Source organism: Abramis brama, assembly GCF_963993115.1.
Source record: "Abramis brama genome assembly, chromosome: 5".
Lineage (NCBI taxonomy): Eukaryota > Metazoa > Chordata > Actinopteri > Cypriniformes > Leuciscidae > Abramis > Abramis brama.
This window is the reverse complement of record NC_139967.1, coordinates 50,459,181-50,480,791: the sequence shown is the minus strand read 5'-3', so window position 1 is coordinate 50,480,791 and position 21,611 is coordinate 50,459,181. Positions and strand designations below refer to the sequence as shown.

At 38.2% G+C, this 21,611-nt stretch overlaps 1 protein-coding gene across 2 annotated transcripts; it reads right to left on the bottom strand.

The window, feature by feature from the left end:
* Positions 1-1,183: 1,183 nt before the first annotated feature.
* On the bottom strand, positions 1,184-21,398 carry tbx5a (T-box transcription factor 5a). Of its 2 annotated transcripts, XM_084114030.1 has the most exons (10): positions 20,982-21,398; positions 19,730-19,895; positions 18,300-18,394; positions 16,485-16,604; positions 15,180-15,327; positions 11,956-12,108; positions 8,124-8,215; positions 4,149-4,378; positions 2,974-3,421; positions 1,357-2,391 (listed from the first exon to the last, which is right to left on the bottom strand). In XM_084114030.1, exons 2-10 carry the CDS (start codon positions 19,871-19,873, stop codon positions 2,379-2,381), a joined length of 1,443 nt encoding a protein of 480 aa, XP_083970156.1. In that variant the 5' UTR covers positions 19,874-19,895; positions 20,982-21,398; the 3' UTR covers positions 1,357-2,378. The 2 variants fall into 2 exon arrangements, with proteins under 2 accessions (XP_083970155.1, XP_083970156.1); XM_084114029.1 differs by having other exon boundaries at positions 1,184-3,421; positions 20,982-21,356.
* Between the last annotated feature and the right edge of the window lie 213 nt (positions 21,399-21,611).

The following is a 21,611-nucleotide window of genomic DNA, read 5'->3' as shown; positions in this document are numbered from 1 at the left end:
TGTGCGCTGCTCAAGCCAAGTCACCCTCATTTATACAGCGCTTTAACGATGTAGAGTGTTTCACAGCAGCTTTACAGTGATAACAGGAGATTACAGTAACAGAGATTGTTTCGGCTTTACAGCAGATCTAGAATAAAGTTATTGTCCAGATAAAGTTAGTTTTGATTGATTCACTTCTGTTGTAAAGATCATTAGTTATTAATTTAGGGGCCGCTAACACACACCGCTCTAACAGAAACCCTTAACTCGCTCCGGCTGCTCATTCACACGACAGTGAGCTCGAGAACACAGACTCTGAAACAGGTTGAAATTTTTGTAAAAAAAGTTATCTCTGCGTAAACTTCAAAAATGCAAACCTGTGTAAACGCAGACGGCGTGCGCATGCGTATCACGTGTTTAGTCTATAAGTGTGTGTGTTAGAATATATATGTGCGCAGGCGTGTAGTGTTTCTTTACAAATTGACTTCAACAAATTACTTGTCTGGCCTTAAAAATGTATAATACAGAATTTCTTCTGGCTTCCGCGTATCCGTGCGAACCGGAACTATTTTGCCAACCCTAGATCTGTGCAGAGGTGAAGGGAAGGGGACGATCATGTTCCAGAACGCTTGAGTCTCGGTGTTTGATTCGTGTGGAATCAGTGTTGACATTCAGCAATATTTGTATTAGGATTGTGTTTTAGAAGTGTTTTATCAGGAAACACGGACCAGGCATTACACAACTTTTCTTCTAAACCCTTCTAATAAAGCGTTTACATCATCATTTATCATCTTATCCTTATCCTAAAATCCAAACAAGCCCACATTTGTCTTTTTGCCTTGAATGCGTGCATGTATAATCTCAGATTGTGTTTTTCATCAGCTTCTCCAGCACATCTGCGGCTCAGCGATCCACCGACTGCCACTAGAGGTCAATGGTTAACTCCATTTTGGCTCAGAATGGACTGTTTTCTCAAGGGTGACATGTTGAAGATTTACAGAGAGGCCTTTGCACTGGCGGTGTAATTGTTGGTTAAACCTCCTTTAATCCAAAGGATTTTCTACACAACTGCTAATTTGTCATGACCACCACTAATATCTGAAAATACAAGACGTTCCTCAATCAAATGAATTAAATAAACGATGCAATCAAGTGGGCTTAAGCAGTGAAAGAGACATAATCAGATGAGACCTGCTTTAACTCTTAGGATAACACTAACTTTAGTGTAGTTAAGTTTATTGATTTTCAGTTATTAAAATGGTGTCTCCAGTAAACTTCAGCTCCGTCAAGTCTGTAAAGTCATTGTTCATAGAGTTAAAATAATGGCATAGATGAATGTCACAGTCAGCCGAGTTGCATTAAATAAATTCAGAATTCAAGGAAGAATCTTTTACATTTATTCTGTTTTCTATGTACATTTTGTTTTATGTACAGCATGTTTGTCTGTTTTGACAGTTTTTCGTAAGCATTCAACATTTTTAAACCAGTCTGATCACCTTTTCTCAGCATTTTTTCCCTTTTTTTTAGCTAAAAAAGAAAGTTTGACTACAAAACTCAAAGTAATAAAAAAAAAACTAATTTCAAAAAGTCAACCTAGCAAATGTCCTTTAACGTAAAGTAAAAGAAAGTTTTATAATACAAGAAAAATAAATACTATTAACAAGGAAAAAAAATCTGCTGACTACAAGTGTCCAAAAATAAACATTTCCATACCAAAGTTTAATGTACTACATGTTGCATGTAAATCAAACCGATATAGATGTTCTAGAAGAACTCCAGCATATTTGAGTTATTAACTCTGTGATTTGTGTTCTGATGTCTCTCATGAGATGTCTGTGATAACAAGCTTATAGTGCTATTGGATTTGAGCTTGCATTGAGTGTTGTGCCATGTTTTCAGATAACCGTTCAGTAAAAAGTGCTAATTCATCCACTTAATTTTACCGATGTTTCATATCATGGACTTACTGGTAGTTCAGAGACACAAAGATACATAAATGATTTTTCTCAAAATTTCTCTAAGTGGAAAAAACTTGTAATATATCCCTGAACAAAATCTGCATCACCAAAATGTGTGTCTTCACCAACTAAACCAGCACTTCTGCCTTGCTCTCAGAGACTGGTGGAGCTGACCAGAAGAAGCGTTGATGTTTGTACAGACAAGATCCCAAAGACTTACTTTCAAAGGACAAGGTCAACTCAAACAATGAGATGGAAAAAATACTATAAAACTGGATTTGTTTCCTCAATTACTTTGCCATCTTTTTTTAATAAATCTTGGCATCTTTGTGCATTAGTCCTTGCATTGAAAGAGAAGATTTAGTCCCTGATATACAGTCAGTCTCATGCAAACGAGTCTCGTGTTCCTGTCCTGAGACTGCAAAAATGCTTTTCTCACACTTAGTATTTTTGTCTTGTTTCCAGTCCAAATATCGAGAAATTCTTAAATCAAGATGCATTTACTAGATGAGTAAAATGCCATCCGATATTATATAGATATTATATATGTGACCCAAACGACGCACTATACACTATGCACATGTGCGCTATGTACTCAATTGTGTAGTGTATGAACTTTATAAGTTTATTTTGTCTTCCAACATGGGAGTCTGATAGCCTGTTTTCTGTTTGAATTAAGCAATATTGAATTAACCAATTGGCAGATAATTTAGCTTTTTTAAGCAACAAATCACTTAATTTTTATTAATATCTATATATGTCATTTTACTCATCTAGTAAATGCATCTTGATGTAAGAATTTTTTGATAATGGACTGGAAACAAGACAAAAATACTAAGTGAGAAAAGTATTTTTGGCAGTGTGGCCTCTGATGTTTACGGCACGAGTCAGCCTGGATATATAAAAGATATAAATATGCATGAAGCGCCATCCTCCATGTTGGGGATCCAGTTAGCTGGCTTCGTTCCAGTCGGGCATGACGTGCACGGTGTGGTACTGGTGCGGGGAGAGAGTGTGTGTGTGTGTGTACAAGTACTCGTTTCCAGTGGGCGACTGGATTCCCGCGCTCGGACTGCACTGGCGCCCCAGTGGCTGATGGGACATTGAGCTCTGGTACATGGAGTGGGCGTCGCCCAGCTGCGGGGAGGCGTGGCCTGAGACGCCACTCAGCCGGGACACCAGCGGGCCGGAGGTGAAGTGAGCCGAGAAGTGCTGGTAGGGCTGATGCATGCCGGCGTACGGGGAGACGCCCGTCCAGGTGTTGCAGCTGATGTCCTCCAGGCTCGGCACGGGTTCGCTGGATTGAGACGCGCTGGCGTACATGCAGGCCTGGCGCTGACCCGACTCGGGCCTGTAGGGGGCGCCGCTGAGACCCAGAGCCTGAGAGTAGCTCACGGGCCGGTAGTAGTGATCGTCTTCGCTCGATGAACTTTCCACATAGCTCTTCTTGTAGGAGTGCTCTCCCGCGGGACAGTCGTCCTCAGCTGCACAGACACAACGGGATGGAAATGAACTCGCTAGAATTTCACAAGCCGATCAGACGGGACTGAATCATTGCGATTAGATTTGCCACTGTGAAAAGTAATCGTAATCCTAACCGAAACAGGAAAAAAAACATTAAAGTCCCCCTGTGGTGAAAATCAAGCTTTGTTTATGTGTCTATGTGGTGTTTTTAATATGCTTTAAGACAAACCATGTGTAAATTCATAAGTCGACACCATTGCTGAGTATTTTCTCCTTAAAACTGCAGTGAACCAAAGACAGTCTCAAAAACACGCTTTGAAATCGCTGGTGTTTCTGACGTCACAAACTACCTTGTAACCAATCAGATCAACGTGTGATCGTCAACCAGTGGATCTCTGAGCTGAGTGAGTGAGTGGAGGCGGGGCTCATTTGCATATTCATAGAACCACGCATACTAAATGAGGCAAGGGTGTCGAGTTACATTCAAGTTACATTTAAGGCATAAAGAAACTTTTTTTCAAGGAAAAAAGTTTAAATATGTCATTTTAAGGGATAAAATGATCGACTACAGAGGGACTTTAACACTAAAAGCTAAAGTTTTCAGAAGTGAAATGGATCTTTTTTCTTTTTTTCCTCCCCTTTATGTGTAGTTGTGTATATGCCATTTGTCTATTACTTTTGTATATGCAACTATGTCTTAAAAAAAAGCAAAAAAAAAAAAAGAAGTGAAGTGGAATATGGACCCACCTTTCCTCTTGATGCAGTGATAGTCCTGTCGGTGTTCGTGGGGCAGCGGGTAAGCGGACTGGGACTGGGACTGGGACTGGGTCGAGCTGGAGACCCCGTTCTCACAGGAGTACTGAGAGCTCATGACACCGGGAGCGGACAGAACCTGGACGTCTCCACCGAACGGACTCGCGCTGGTGCCGACCCGCTGGCGGACAGTGCTGCGAGGAACCACCGGATACTCCTTGGTGCTTTAGAGGACAGAAAAACCCATTTCATGGCATTCATTTACATGCTTTTCTTTCAGTCAAGCTCTTGAAACCATTCACTGACGACGACCACATAATCTCTTCCCCATCTGTCTACGACCGGAGCTTTTCATGCCAATTAATCTATGAAAGATGCATTAATTCCTGGACTATTTCTTTTGAACCACTGACCTGGTTTCCAGTCGTCCGAGTTTAACTCAGACCAGACCTGCTTCGTCTCAGCGTTTGACAGTGGAGGACAGATAGGATATCAGGACCTTTGACTTCGGCACCATAGTGGAGGTTTTCTGATTCTCATTGTATTTTTTATGATACATTACTTTGCTTTGATGTCTTTTTAACGAATTGCGGCTTCCTCACACTGCAAAAATGCTTTTCTTACTTAGTATTTTTGTCTTGTTTAGTCCAAATTTCAAAAAATTCTTAAATCAAGATGCATTTACTAGACGAGTAAAATGCCATACGATATTATGTCTTGTTTTCTGGGGAAAGAAATCAAAATGAAGTGATTTGTTGCTTTAAAAAAGCAAAATTATCTGCCAATGGGGTCAGAAAAATAATCTTAATTCAAACAGAAACAGGTTTTTGTTTTCTTACCCCATTCGCAGATAATTTAGCTTTTATAAAGCAACAAATCACTTCATTTTGATTTCTTTCTCCAGAAAACAAGACATAATAATATCGTATGGCATTTTATTACTTTAGTAAATGCCTCTTGATTTATGAATTTTTTGATATTTGGACTGGAAAGAAGACAAAAATACGAGGTAAGAAAAGCATTTTTTGCAGTGCTCTTGTAAGTCAAAGCATCTGCAGAATAAATAACTGAGAGTAAAGTTGTATAACGGATTCGGTAGGAGAATCGTACAGGCTTTAGTTGGGTCTTAACGTCCTCAGGTCATTATCTGGAAACTCAATAGAAGACTCTCGTGGGAGACATTAGTCAGTTCTTTCTCTGCTTGTTTCAAAGTAACAACAGACAAAGCTAACTACGGCATGGAAAGAGCATTGACATTTTTTCCTAGTGTATTATGAAGTCTGTCATTTTGTAGTGGACAACGCCTATGTTGGCTGCAGCACAACCAGATTTTCTGCTTTGAAAATGTGTTTTTCCACACTCCATACAGCAGTCATCTGGAGAAAATAAGAGCGCGATCCATGTGGTCTTTACCTCCACTGGACCAAATATCACATCTACAGAAAACTGCTCCGGATCTATAGAGCTGAAACTGAGATACGGCTTTAAGAGGAACAATCGCATCACAAGTGTCCCGTCAGAGGAGAGCGCTGCCGTCGTGAAGCAGCCGTCTCTGGTTTGTGTCTGCACTGGCTTGTGTTTGTGCATTGATTAACACGACCCTGTTTAGTTCAGTTTAATCAGTTCTCCTGTTATCTGTGAGACACCTCTGTAAAGAGCGAGCTCCTGATTTGGCTCACTGTAAAATAACAGAAACCCAAAAACTTGAGGCAACAAGCTTCAGGACTTTATTGAGCACTGCAAAAAAAATGCTTTTCTTTCTTAGTATTTTTGTCTTGTTTCCAGTCCAAATATCTAAAAATACTTAAATGAAGATGCATTTACTAAAGTAATAAAATGCCATACGATATTATGTCTTGTTTTCTGGGGAAATAGATCAAAATGAAGTGATTTGTTGCTTTTAAAAAAGCTAAATTATCTGCTTATGGGGTGAGAAAAATAATGTTGTTTCTGTTTGAATTAAGAGTATTTTTCTGACCACATTGGCAGATCATTTAGCTTTTTTTTAAGCAACAAATCACTTAATTTTGATTAATTCCACTGGAAAACAAGACATAATATCATATGGCATTTTACTACTTTAGTAAATGCATCTTCATTTAAGAATTTTTATATATTTGGACTGGAAACAAGACAAAAATACTAAGAAAAAGAGTTTACTCAACTTTCGGTCAAAAGTCGGTCTGTAATGGAAGCTTTTTTCCACCATGGAATAAAAAAGTAATTGTGCTTTTCAAATCTCACAATTCTGACTTTTCCCCCTAAGTTTTTTTTCTTGCAATTCTCAGAATAGTTCGATATAAACTCAGAATTTCAATTGTCTTTTCCCTTATTTTTTATTCCGTGGCGGAAACAATCTTCCAGGTCTTCGCTTTCATCAAACACAACACATCAAGTTCTAAGATAAATCATGCATTTATGCTATTATGAGCATTGATATCACATGAACCTTCTTAGTTTGTGTAACTTGTGTCAAACTGAAAAGGTTATAAGGAATTACTTCTATCCACCAAAGCGAGCAGCGTGATGTGCTGAAGACAGAAGAACCCTCACCGTGGAGAACACTCTTCACTCTAATGCTGAAGAACATACAGCTTTTACAACGAAACATAATCCGTTTCCTTCTTTTAATGATTTTGGGAAGGTGATTCTTGCTTTCGTCTGTGTGAGACATTGCTGCAACTCTTTGAATGTGTGTGTTTGCCAAACAGCAGAATCACAATCCTGCGAGCGGAAGCATATTATTTTATATTTCCTCTGTTTCGGATAGAAATAGAGTATTAATCTACGTCTAAAAGAGGAAATTCCTTCTTTGGCTTCTGAGTGATGAGGCAGTGTGGGCTAGGGTTAGGGCTAGAGCTAGGGCTAGGGTTAGGGTTAGGGCTAGGGCTAGGGCTAGGGCTAGGGCTAGGGCTAGGTAGTGTGTGTGTAGTGTTTTCTAGGTGTCTTGTCTGTGTGTTTAGTTTTAGTTTTCTTCTAATAGGGTTTACTTCACTGTTGTTCAGCACATTGGTCAATAGTGCTTCATAAATGAACTGATCAAAAACTCTAAAACATTTACTTCTCAATAACAATATTTATGTCATCATAAATCCCCATGCTTTGACCAAAACTAATAATGATTCAATGCTCAATTGCAAGTTCTTGCTGTTTAATATTAACTTTTGATGTAACGTTTTCTACACCTGAAAGTTCAGAAGTTTGTCTGCCAAAGCGAAAGCTCTGATCTGTCTGTGTGTCAGTAATAAAGCTCTGATCTGTCTGTGTCAGTAATAAAGCTCTGATCTGTCTGTGTGTCAGTAATAAAGCTCTGATCTGTCTGTGTCAGTAATAAAGCTCTGATCTGTCTGTGTGTCAGTAATAAAGCTCTGATCTGTCTGTGTCAGTAATAAAGCTCTGATCTGTCTGTGTCAGTAATAAAGCTCTGATCTGTCTGTGTGTCAGTAATAAAGCTCTGATCTGTCTGTGTGTCAGTAATAAAGCTCTGATCTGTCTGTGTCAGTAATAAAGCTCTGATCTGTCTGTGTGTCAGTAATAAAGCTCTGATCTGTCTGTGTGTCAGTAATAAAGCTCTGATCTGTCTGTGTGTCAGTAATAAAGCTCTGATCTGTCTGTGTCAGTAATAAAGCTCTGATCTGTCTGTGTCAGTAATAAAGCTCTGATCTGTCTGTGTCAGTAATAAAGCTCTGATCTGTCTGTGTCAGTAATAAAGCTCTGATCTGTCTGTGTGTCAGTAATAAAGCTCTGATCTGTCTGTGTCAGTAATAAAGCTCTGATCTGTCTGTGTCAGTAATAAAGCTCTGATCTGTCTGTGTCAGTAATAAAGCTCTGATCTGTCTGTGTGTCAGTAATAAAGCTCTGATCTGTCTGTGTCAGTAATAAAGCTCTGATCTGTCTGTGTGTCAGTAATAAAGCTCTGATCTGTCTGTGTCAGTAATTAACCGGATTATGAGCCAGATCTCGCCTCACCTCTGCATCCTCGACATGCGATGCAGCTCCATGTCGTCGCTCCCACGAAAGCCCTTCGCGAAGGGATTGTTCTCGATCTTCAGCTGTGTGATCTGCAAATCAACCAACACATACACGTGAGTCTTTTCATCCATTAGAAACAAACAGTGAGATCCTCAGCCTGATCTGAACTCCAGATATCTCGATATTAACGAGCCCACCAGAGACTGTACGAAGTTTCTTCTATGGCACATCTTGGCAGACAAAGCAGGAAAATCCAGAGATGATTTTTATATGATTTATTTCCCACGGCTCACTGTTTTCAGACTGATTGTGTTCTGTGTTTCTGTTAATGGGGGAATCCACTAAACATTAAACATTAAACCACTTTAATGTCTTCAGTCTTGACTTTGAAGGCGTATCTAGTAGAACGTTAGATACAGGAGCAACATGACCTGTGGTTTAGTGTTCTGATGATGAAAAGATGAAACCCACAGAAACTGGGGTTTGTTCGAAGCTCTAATGTAGGAAAACGTCTGTCAGTTTGGGGAAAGATTGCTGTCTTTGCATAAGGATGAAAATGTCTAATAATTCCACATGCGAAGCACCAATAATTAATCTTAATCCTGTCAGAATCTGAGATATAAAATAAAATGTCAAAAGTCAACGTCAAATATTTTGCCTTTTGTGAATAGTGTTCATGCACTTAAAAACAAAGGGTTTGGTAACGCTTTACAATAAGGTTCATTAGTTAAGTAAGGGTTAATGCCCGACGAGGTGTCCATTATCAGGTATTAATGGACGACGGCGAGGCGTGAACCGTCCGACGCGCAGTCCATTAATACCTGCCAATGGACACCTCGAAGGGCATTAACCCGCTTATACCATGGTCACTTACGAAAGAAAGAAATATTTAATCAATTAATAATACTTTAATGTGTTTTAGAGTAAAAATCGTGAGGGTTTTTATTTATTAAGTCGAGCGCACTATTTAATATCTCCCGTATACAGGCGTTGCCAAGCAACGTGGCCACAGCGACCCGACCGCAGCAGTTGATCAGTGAGTTCGAGCCAGCGCAATCATTTAGAACTGTCATCAGGCAAATTGACGGGACGCCTTTCCTAGGTGTACATTATCACTTTTTAATGGACACCCTGCAGCCAATCAGAATCGAGTATTCACCCAGACCATGGTATAACATTAATTAATGTATTTACCAACATGAACTAACAATGAGCAATACATGTGTTATTATATTAGTTAATCTTTGTTAACGCTCATGTTAGTTCACATGCATTAACTAATGTTAACAAATACAACCTTTGATTTTAATAACATTAGTAAATATTTAAATTAATATTAACTACGATTAATAAATGCTGTAGAAGTATTGTTCATTCTTAGTTCATGTTAACTATAGGTAATGTTCACTAATGAACCTAATTAATGAATTTTTTTATAGTTGCTTTTAATGAAAGTTTGATTATAAAAGGTATTATTATTATCTTTGTGATCATGTGATCATCTGATTTGATAGATTACAACATCTGTGAATCTGTGAAAGTGAATAAAAGACAGAACATAAAAAGAAAAAACCTTACACAAGTACATAAAACAGAACAAAGAACACAAAAAAGTTGTCAAGCATTAATGTCTCCCCCCACCCACCCCACCTCTCTCTCTCTCTCTCTCTCTCTCCCCTCCCTCTCTCTCTCTCTCTCTCTCTCTCTCTCTCTCTCTCTCTCCCCCTCCCTCCCCCTCTCTCTCTCTCTCTCTCTCCCTCTCTCTCCCCCTCCCTCTCTCTCTCTCTCTCTCTCTCTCTCTCTCCCCCTCCCTCTCTCTCTCTCTCTCTCTCTCTCCCTCCCTCTCTCTCTCTCTGGCTGTTGTGCTGTGTTTCCTAACAGGACTTGATCTTTGACATTGCTTTGGCTCTCACTTGAGATGAGACCTATTAAAAATGTCCCTTTGAGCTTTTATAAACCCACTGTGCGCTTGGCAGACTTCACAAAATTGAGTAGTTTTATAAATGACAATTTGATGTTCTTAATGTGCACATTTTACTAAGAGTGCAAAAAGAAAAAAATCGAAATATTCCAACGATGCCGCATGTGCTAAACTCGACCAGTGTTTGGAAATTCGCAACTTTGTTTTATGATGCTGTAGTTACCTATTGTTTTCTCTTTATATTCTCTTTTTTTCTCTTAATTTTCACTGCTCAATTTGATTAACCGAAGTACAGATTATTGCATTTTGAAAAAGCAGTGCGTTAGCCTATGTTAGCAGTATATGGTATATATAGGCTAGCACGGGTCTGTTTGTATAGTCGCATGAAATAACCACATTCACACACGGCCTGTTTAAGGCTAGACTTGCTGAAGAATATGTGCCATATATGCGCTGGTAAATTGTGTTTTGTAACTTGTAACATGTTGCTCATGCTCATAAATCTGGTCCACACATGATTATCAGCGCTGGTTTGTTTGGCTGCAACCTGAAGACCCAAAAGGTTATTCAAAATCTATTATTTTTAATGACATACAGGTGCACGTGCTTTTACTCTTTTAAGGTGTGTAAAATTGCTTTCTTAAAACATATGTTAAAATACGCCGGCTAAATTAACAATTTTATGTTGCATGTAGGCTATGTAAATAATTAATATAGCCTAGGCCTACTTCTTCCGTGTGTATTAAAACCAACTTTTTAGGCTTTGTGTTAAAAGCGAGGGCGAAAACACTAGAAGCTTCAACACGTCAAATAAACGTCTGTTTTACACCAATCGCAATCAATTAATAAATACAGGTTAACAAAAGAGGTCTGAATTAAAGTGTGCTAAATGTGTGCATTTCGATGTTCTTTCTCACATTACCCAGATGAGTGTTAGAAAGTTCTATCTTTACCATATTCCAACATTTGCGATCGAGCGGAATCACGGCGTCATTAAGGCTATTATTATTTAATTACAGCGCAAAAACGAGTTTTTAACTGGATGCAACAAGTGTGACAAAAACACACACATGCATTCATTTTATCATAAGCACATAACGCCATAATGTATTAATGACATGTTTTATCTCTTTATTTGGTTTATTTGTGCATTCTTTTCGTATCTGTATTTTCCAGAGAATGGCATGCGTAACTTTGACGAGGTAGAAATGTCTTGGTTTGGGAGCTGAACTATTAAACAACAATCGGATTTATAATTCACGAATGGAAATATTCTGAGAAACACGACAGCTGACCAAAAATAAATAAATCTCGTTTTCATAATATTTAGTTGCCACATAAACATTTCGGACATGTTTTATTCTTTTTTTTGTTTGTTTTCTAAGTTAGAATATAATTAATCTGGATGTCTAATAATGCACGCGTTGCTTTATTAACTTTAACACAGTCGGAATCTCAGTAGATGCACGATGAGCTTTTCTGGAGAATCGCTTAACAGAATTAAACATTTCGTGGATTCAGAGTGAAAAATCTAAACATGCACTGTAATAAAATATAATTTAATAATATATAATGGCTTGTTAGCCTACATAAATTAATATCATATTAATTAGTATAATAATAATTCCCAGTTAAATCTAGCAACAATATTTTTGATGTATCTGAGCAATCGAATTGTTTTCGGGCCAATCTCAAAGTTAGGCGCGTAATTTGATTGAATCATTCGACCAATCAGGAATCATAAGCTCACACACATCTGACCTGAAGCAGATAATTCTATACTAATTAAATAATTCACACACGCACAAAAAAAAAAAAAAAACGAATCTATTTTCTAACTTCATACTTAGAATGTTTAAAATGATCTCAACATGATAAACCTAAAACGTTTGATCCGATCCTTCTTACCTTGTGGTTCTGGTAAGACGTGACTGCGATGAAGGCCGTTTCTGGGAACACATGAGTGCAGAAAGCGGTGTTTTTGGACCCAAATCCATTATTTTCATCTGCCTTCACGATGTGGATCCTGGGCTGATATTTATGCATGGAATTCAGGATGATCTGGAAAAAAAATAGAGCTTAAATATGACGATCAAATGCGTAGCCTATTATTTAATGGATCTTCTTCGATAATATAGGCCTACAATAATATAGAAGACACTTCGTTTAAATTATGTTATGATTAATGTCATTGCGAAAGAAGAACGCTTATAAATTGCTATCAACGTTTTTCTTCTTTCTATTAGCTGAGTTTTTTAAACACATTATTTTTTCAGAAACGCTTTGAGATCAATGATAATCGGCGCTGTCGCGCTCCGTCTGTTCGCACTTAAACCTGATTAACCCGCTTTCTTTGGGAAACTTCACTTTTTAAGTTAAATGTGTGTCGGACTTAGTTACAGATCCTTTGCTAAGTCTCTGATTTTAACATGACAAACAGATTGTCCATCTCTAAAACCGCTTGTCCGGCTACTTGTAGTTCAAACGAGAGTTTAAGAATCAGAGAATCGCTGGATCTGAAGATCTCTGAGAAATCTCCATTAGTAGCCTAGCCTAGCCGGCCACTTTTAAACAGAATATTGCTTTTTTTGTCCAAGTTCTTTTCGGTTCTGTGGCCTGTTCTTTTCCAAGTCAAATGTGTGTGTGTGTGTGTGTGTGTGTGTGTGTGTGTGTGTGTGTGTGTATAATGTAGGCTACTTTGTCTAAACTTTGCATTCTGGATGTGGATGCCAAGTTTAAACACACACACACAGACACACACGCACGCACACACACACACACACAGACACACACGCACACACACACACACACACACGCACACATTCCTCTTTTCCATTTTCATGCGTTTTCCCCTCGCAAGCATTCTCCAAACAACTGCAGCGTTTCTGCTTTGATCAGTGACATCAGTCCATCGGTGTGTGTGTGTGTGTGTGTCTCTGAGCCGCTTTTGGCTCGAATCAACACCAAGACTTGGAAAGCAGGACTTGCTGTAAACTTTAAACATTGATCTCAGCTGAGGATATTGCTTTTGCTCCAGATCGACAAGATGATTTATTGCAAAAAAAGAAAAGAGAAATGCATTGCTTTAAAATGTGATGTCAAAATAAAAGTCTTGAGCAAACTAAAGGCCTACTTGGATGCTGCAACCAAACAGCTTCTAATATTAGTAAATCTGCATGGACATCAGAACAGTGTTTGCTGGACCACCCACTAGTGTTAGTCTGCTCTGTCCTGCCCTGCTTCGGCTTCTCCAGCGCCGTATGATAGTTTTTAATGATAGTGAGCGATCACTGAGGGCAGTGAATGTTACTCCACTCTTTCATGTTCCCGACATCACAGGACTCCGAAACCCTGCAGATTAACAGCCGTTGTGTTCCTCTGTCCATCACTCATCACACACTGTCTGCACATATAAACAGTTTGAAGCACAGTTATCCAAACGCTGATATTTCTGTATGGCTGCGAGAGGCAGGGAGTGTGTGTGTGTGTGTGTGTGTGCACTGATGAATGAGACTAAAATGATCAAAGCCAAAGCTAAAAAATCTAAAAAAGCCTTGAACTTGGAAAATTCAGACTGTGTTGTATTGCTTTTACATGTTTGGTAAGTGACCCACATGGGAATTATTGTGAATTTCTTTCAGACATCTTTATCTCATCACTGGAGTCTAATTAAGACGGAGTTTGGAAATATTGGCTGTTTTTATGTATTTCCTAACAGGTTCCAGCTTATAGCATCGCATGTTCAGCCCTGCTTCTGAGACTACAATTATAAATAGGTCTGAAATTATTTCAACCACCTGGAACAACAGACCGATAGATTGTTATTTTGGTCAAGAAGCCGTACTTCATTTATAAATCCCAGGGTGCTCCTTCGGCACAAAGGGGGCTCGCCAAGAACCACTGCAACCAATCAAAAATGCATTCTGGACAGAAATTTACAACTCGACTCACATTCCAGCAAGGCTCCGATTTCATTCTGCCAGCTGAGGTTTGGCAGAGAAGCAAAGCTGATCGACTACACAGCAAAACACGCATATGAGGCACTCAGTGCTCTCCTAATCTGAGACATGTTGATTCACATGCTCTTGGATTAAGATGATCACTGTGAGTGTGAGCTGGTCTTTCTTTGCTTACACTGAAAGTTGACGCTTCGCGTATCGAGATTGCTGGTATACCTGGAGAAAATTACATTTCTTTTAACGCACAACAGTTTACAGAGCGTAAATTAGTAATCTGAACTCCGTGTGTCCACATCTGAGACGGCTGCGACTGCTTTTGTTGTCTCAATTATCATGACTGGATTTAAGAAGTGTTTGGGTTATTACTCTGATCTGGCGTTTGTCAGCGGCACCTTTTCAGATCTGTGTTTCCTGGAGTTCAATTCACACGCAAAACGCAAAACGCTACCTAAAACTCCAGTCCTCATGCTCTGCTTCGCCTGAGGGGAAATCAGGAGTGTTTGTCATGATCATTTTGTGCTACACTGGAAAGAAAAGGTTACATCTAAATTAATGTATTCAAGTCAAAAATATTAGTTAACCAATACTTCACACTGCAAAAAATACTTTTCTTACTTTGTATTCTTACTTTATGTTTCCAGTTCAAATATCACAAAATTCTTAAATCAAGAGTCATTTACTAGATTAGTCAAATGCCATTCGTCTTGATGTCTTAAAAAAAAAAAAAAAAAAAAAAATCTAAATCAAGGGAGTTTTTATTTAAAACAAGCAAAATGATCTGCCAATGGGATAAAAAAAAAAAAACTTGTTTCTGTTTGAATTAAGATTATTTTTCTTTCCCCATTGGCAGATAATTTTGTTTTTTTAAGCAACAAATCACTTCATTTTGATGTATATTCCCAGAAAACAAGACATAATATTGTATGTTATTTTACTCATCTAGTAAATTACTCTTGATTTAAGAATTTCTAGATATTTGGACTGGAAACAAGACAAAAATACTGAGAAAGAAAAGTATTTTTGCAGTGCAATTTATGCCCCAGAAAACAGTTTTTTTAGGGGTTCAGCCAGGTTGAAATAGCTTTTTACACACTGATTTTATCCATAATATGTTTGCTGGAAGAGTTAATGTTAGTTTCAAAGCAAATCCACATAAGACAGATAGTCACTCACATGTCCGAAGGGATCGAGGTGGTTGTTTGTCAGCTTGAGTTTCTGGAAAGACACCAGTTGCCTCATCCAGTGCGCGCCAGTGGCCGGAGAATCGGGATGAACGTACAGTCTTCCCGGCATCGCAGGTTCAGCTTTCCCCGTCACAGACCTAGAGCAGAACACACGCTAGTCTTTATCCTGGCAGAATATTACAGCCTTCGCCAGTTTCTCTCCTGTCATTATTGATGGTGCAAAACACATGGTGCTTCAGTGTAAATACACTCTGACTTACCTTCTGTAGACTTTTATACTTGCAAAATTCAATTCAATTCACATTTATTTGTATAGCGCTTTTCACATTACACATCGTGTCAAAGCAGCTTTACAGAAAATGCATGAGTCCACATTACAGTTTACAGAGATCTGTTATCAGAGGAGACTGTCTAAGTTATGCATTTCAGAAATGTACATATACAAATCACACATATACACAAAATATTATATCAATTGCTGTTTTCTCTCATGTGATTATTGATATTGTTCAGAGGTTTGAGATTCTGTTTATCTAATCATGCATTAAGTACAAGGATGATTTCATTAAAACTAAAAGATGTTTTGTTCCCTCAACATGTGTTTCCTTTATTGAAATCGAAACTCGTCAAAATGTGATCAGCCTCCATTCATCATGCATCGCTGCCTTGTGTGTTGAGCATAATGTGTTTCAAAGCCCGGTTTATTTGGTTAATGGCTAAGATGATGGTTGATCAAGAGGGTCGTTAGTTCCAGAACATGCACTGAACTGGTAATTATCAGAGATGTTGGCCTGTGGACGTCCGCCCTCAGTGACCTCAACTATTCAAACCACTGACCCTGGAAAAGGAGCATAAAACAAGTAGCATAATACGCTGTTTTCTGCTGGAAGCAGATGAAATCGTGTGTAATAAGGCTGTTTTTCCTCATCCTTTAATGTACACACTAAATAAAGTTAGTATAAACTTTCAGTTGTTTTAAACTGAAATGAACAAACGTGTGTAAACATTTAGAAATGCCTTCTTTTCTTAGTGTGTGTCTCTGCATCTTTAAGCATGAATAAAGACCATGAATGAGTCTAATTTAATTATTTAATTAAAAGGGATATGTGACAGTTTTGATAGGTCTTGCCAGGAACTTTTGAGAAGCTTTAGCACTAGAAGGGGATGAGAAATGGACAATCAGAGTCAAAGCAACGGTGAGAACTTTAAACGTAAGCCATCTATTTGAGCAGAGTAAATAACAACCCGCACCAGTGACATTAACTGCGAATAAAACAATTGATGACTCACGAACCATTTGTTATCCGCGAATTTATAGCGGTGGTCATCGGCTGGCACAACATCCATCAGGAGAATGTATTTGGTTTTGGGGTTCAACCCGGTGACCTTCACTTTGAAGCTGGGAAACATGCGCCTGTGGACGAAAACGGGACAATATTACAGCAGGAATCGCGTAAAGGCTTTTCACAAATAATAATAACAATAGTAATTATAATAATTTAATGTATTTAATGCATATTTGTCACTGGAGCAAACAAAAAATGCTTTGGCTAAATCGATTATTTTATGCGTGTGTTTTGGAGACATATTTTGACACGCAACAACTTTCCGCTGATCTCACACCCGTCGCTGGGTTCGTAAGAAATAGCCACCTCGTAAAATGCGTACGAATAGGTCGTTAGATAGCGTTGGTTAGACACACTTTAGTTAGTATGGTATATTAATTTTGTCTTACAAAGGCCTATACACAGTCTGCAAATACAACGCTTAAATCACAGAATTTAAAAGGAACATTTAAGGACAAGAAAGAAAAAAAGCGATATTGGGTGAATTAAAACTATGAAAAGTGTGCATATATGGGAGAAGAGAATATGCTTTCAGTGGCTCAACTTCACACGTGATGCTCGGTCTTTAAGAAAAAACGCGTAATAAAATGTACAAAAGTATCGAGCAGTTTGTGGCGATTTTGTCGAGTGTTTAATATTCTAGATAGAGAGGGATTTTTCACCCACTAAACTGACTAGAAAATGTTGTTAGTACAAAAGCCGCCTTGTTCAGCTCTGTGCAGAGAGAAAATCATGAACTGCACGTTTTTGAAAGCTGCCGCGATTATGAATAATAAATGAGAAGAACAAGACAATTTGCTGCATGCAAACGGATATTTATGACGTTACACATCAGCGTAATCTCCCGCGATGAGCTCGGTGTTTCTCGAACTGCACCTGGCCTTTTCAATCTCACACTGATCATAATGTTGAGCAACTGAGGAGTTCATGCACAGATTTCAGCTTTAAACCCACATGTGATTTCTGAGAAAACTTTACTGTTTTTGACGAAGCAGAAGTTTTTATCAATAAAAGAATTGAAACGCAGTTACATGTTCAATATGTTTTTAAAACTCTTCTCAGCTATTAGAGAGGAATATCCATCAGGGCCTGAAACTCCACACTGCTGCTTTAAACAATTAGTTTATATAGCTACATTTATAATTTACAAACAATTAATACCCATTATATCCTTAAAACGCCCTGCCAATTTTATATTTCAGACGCAATACATTTAATATGCGATGATACAATTTTAAAATGCTCTTTTAGTTTTAGAGAAAGATCCGAGTTTATTGCTAATTATAACATTAGTGGAAAAATATGCATCAAGAATCCAAATGATGGTTGTTTCCAGCTCCAGTCATAACTTGCATAAAAACTCATCTTAAATTAGGAGTCAAAGCATTGCTTATTGAAGTTCGGGAATTAGCCTTTACTTAGACTGCAACTTTCAAAACACATTAAATAAAAAAAGATGCAATACATCTAAATTAATAACTAAAAAAATCGCTAGGCTAGTTGTTGTAGAAACATGCATTTTTTGTTATTAGCCAAACCCAGTCTGTTCCGTTAAAAAATTACAATGACAATGTTTAATTAATTCTATTTCAATCATTGCATGGGGAAATGTATATATGCATAATGAATAATATACAATTAGTATTACAATTATTGAATGATAATAATAATTAGGCCTCGTGTTATAATGATCAGTTCGTATTTGTGCATTTTTAAGGTTATCTGAAAATTGCATCGATGCAGTGAAAAGATTTGTTTCTTACCTCCCTGCTTTGGTGATGATCATTTCAGTTCCCACTTCATGAAACTTTGCCCACAACTCTCGCTCGTGCAAGTAAACTTTTATCCCTTCCATTCCCTTTTAAAAAGACAGATGCATATGCAGAGAATGAACACATGCACTGCATCTTCCAAGCATTAATAACGAGGCTAACGCTAAACAAAATGGCATCAAAATGCATGAGGAGAAAAAAGTTGTTCAGCTTTAAAGAAAAGTAATACATTAGCAGAATTCATTTTAAGTAAATAAACTCCAAGATTAAGTTCGTAGAACTTTAGATTTAGATTTTGTTCTAAACAAGCATTTTAAAAATTGAGTAAGCTAACACTGCTTGATGAAAATGCGTTATTATTTTCGAATGATATAGCAAAGAGAAAACATTTTCAGAAATATGCACTGCAAACACTCCCACACGCACAGCCTGTCACACACACTCGTGTTCTGCGTTACACTTAGTTGCAGTATTTCGTTTTTGGGTAAAACTTTACAATGAGGTTCTTTAGTGAACATTAGTTAACTACCTTAGTTAACATGAACTGAGAATGAGAAATACTTCTACAGCATTTATTAATCTAAGTTGATATTAATTTCAACATTTACTAATACGTTATTGAGTCAAGTCACCTTTATTTATACAGCGCTTTTCACAATACAGATTGTATCAAAGCAGCTTCACAGTGATAACGTGAAAATAATACAACAAAGTTTGTTTCTAGAAGAAAATAGCGTCATCGTCCACCTTAAGGCAGGCAGATCAATAATATTGTTGAATATTAAATGTCAATGTAATACATGTATTAAAATCAAAGGTTGTGTTTGTTAACATTAGTTAATGCACTGGGAACTAACATGAACAAACAATGGACAGCTGTATTTTTATTAACTAATATTAACAAAGCTTAATAAATACTGTAACAAATGTATTGCTCATGGTTCAGTAAAGTGTTTTTCTTATATTATGCATCTCTTTCCGTCAATCTACATTTGAATTTGAACTCGTGTAGACGATGTAACTTTAGATAATGCCTCGTCGAGCACCTGAGCAACAGTAAGTTATGAAATTACTGCACAGCTTTATTAATTTTCTTATATTAGCGACAGTTACCTCAGATCAGCAACTATAGCGGATTCCTCACACACATTTAGAAAACTACATGGGCACATCCCACAGACCTCTATTGTGCTCTATAGCCGAATACTAAAACCTGACCTGACAGAAAACTCTCTGCAATTTTACGTTTAAAAATTACTTTATATTGTTTTACAAATAAGGACGACTCCAAAACAGTTTTAGCTCTGACAGATTTAGCTCACTTCTGGGTGCAAGTTTGAAGCCAAAACATGGTTAAGTACACGCACACGCACACACACACACGCACGCACGCACGCACACACACACACAGTAGCTGTTACCTGTTGAATGTATGTTGTCTGTGAGGATGGGGATTTGCTAGCGGCTCCATTCTGTTTCTCTGATTTTCCCTCGTTTTGTAAATCTTTTGATTCGGAGTCACTCGGAGAGTTTTGGAGCCGAAAAGTGTCTTCGCTGTCCGCCATGTCTGAACTCTTCCACCGAGGCCTGAGGACACACAACACACCATCAGCACTTCTTACTCTTTTAAACGCGTTTGTGCTGTTCATTTCCCTTCAGCCCGTTTGCAGCACTTTAATAAGTCCAAGCATTGATTACAATGACATAAACTCTCATTGTGCTTGTGAGTCTCGCTTTTATGATCACGAAATAAACTTCTGTTACAAAACTAACAATGCAATTCCAAATCTGTACACAAATATCCGAGGTTTTCGAAGCATTCTTCATTAAAACTCTCACATGTGCTCCTACAAAAACATAATTTTGAAAAGTCTGCTCACATAAATCATCGCAACATTCTTGGAAAACAAACACACACCTGCACATTAATATAGCTAAATATTAGATACATAATGCATAAACATTTAGCTTTTGGTTGCACTTTATTTTAAGGTGTCCGTGTTACACTGTAATTATACATTTACGTACTGAGTAATAATTAATTACATGTACTTACTATAGGAGTTAGGATTAGGGGTTACACTTTATTTTGAGGTGTCTTTGTTACACTGTAATTATACATTTAAGTACTGAGTAACATTAAGTAACTACATGTACTTACAGGGTTAGGATTTGGGTTTGGTTAAGGGTTAGTTGCATGTAATAATGCATAATTAATAGCTATTAGGCCACTATAGTAGCCTAACTACATGTAACATATTGCATACAATGACACTGTAAAATAAAGTGTTACCGGATTTGGTTTAGGGTTAGTTGCTTGTAATTATGCACAATTTACTGTAATTATTACTACAAGTAATATGTGTAACAAGGACACTGTAAACTAACTTTTTAAACAATGCAGTTCTGTTCACATTGTCTTCCTCGATGCGTCCATGAATTATATGAATGCAGGAGATATAAAATCATTGCACGGGTATATTACAACTTTCTTTGGAGAGATGAACGCAACTGTTTGATAAATACTATTCCGCAATGTATTTTAACTACAACGATCCAGAATCGTCCATTCTATGCACCACGGATGTTTTCCACATGTGTTTATGGATTCTGTAGCGATGGCCTAAGTGCAACAACTCACTGGATCAAGAAGAAGCGGACACTGGACATTACCTGAAATTTGCGAATCCCAGAATCAGCACAACGAGCTCGAGGCAGCTCCAGATATGGGCGGTCTGATGTGTTTTTTGTCACATATATTCCAAGCGCGATGAAGCTCACGGGATTCTGCTCGGGGAACCCATGGATTTACTCTCGGTCCTCCGCGAAGAGAATCTTCATCCAGCACGGGAGAATATAGAGATTAAAAACGAGAATCTTAGTGATGGACCTGCACTAAAGTCAGTTCACGGAGTAAAGCAGAGGATCTGTCTGGTATTCCTGGAGAAAAGAAGCACGATTACCTCCTCCCTCTCTCTCTCTCTCTCTCTCTCTCTCTCTCTCTCTCTCTCTCTCTCTCTCTCTCTCTCTCTCTCTGTCTGTTCCTCTAATGGTCAAACCCCGTGCCTTACACAGGGAAACGGAAGCACTGGGATGAACACGTAGTGTGTGTGTTCGTCTGCAATGCCGTGACAATATCGGTCCACCCACAGTATAACTGCCCCCCCAGCACCCCCCCCCCCCCCCCCCCCCCACACACACCCACCCACCCACCCCTCATCTGCATGTGCTCTTCTCCCAGGAGACGTTTTACACGCACATATTAAATAAGTTCGCATCTCATCTTGTTATATAGGCTATTTT

Coding starts and splice junctions, on each gene's coding strand:
- tbx5a (XM_084114029.1), bottom strand. CDS start 19,873: ATGGCGGACAGCGAAGACACTTTTCGGCTCCAAAACTCTCCGAGTGAC. Junction 15,328..16,484: donor AAATTCGCGGATAACAAATG/GTTCGTGAGTCA, acceptor GTTCTGCTCTAG/GTCTGTGACGGGGAAAGCTG. Junction 8,216..11,955: donor CGTCTTACCAGAACCACAAG/GTAAGAAGGATC, acceptor GTTGATTTGCAG/ATCACACAGCTGAAGATCGA.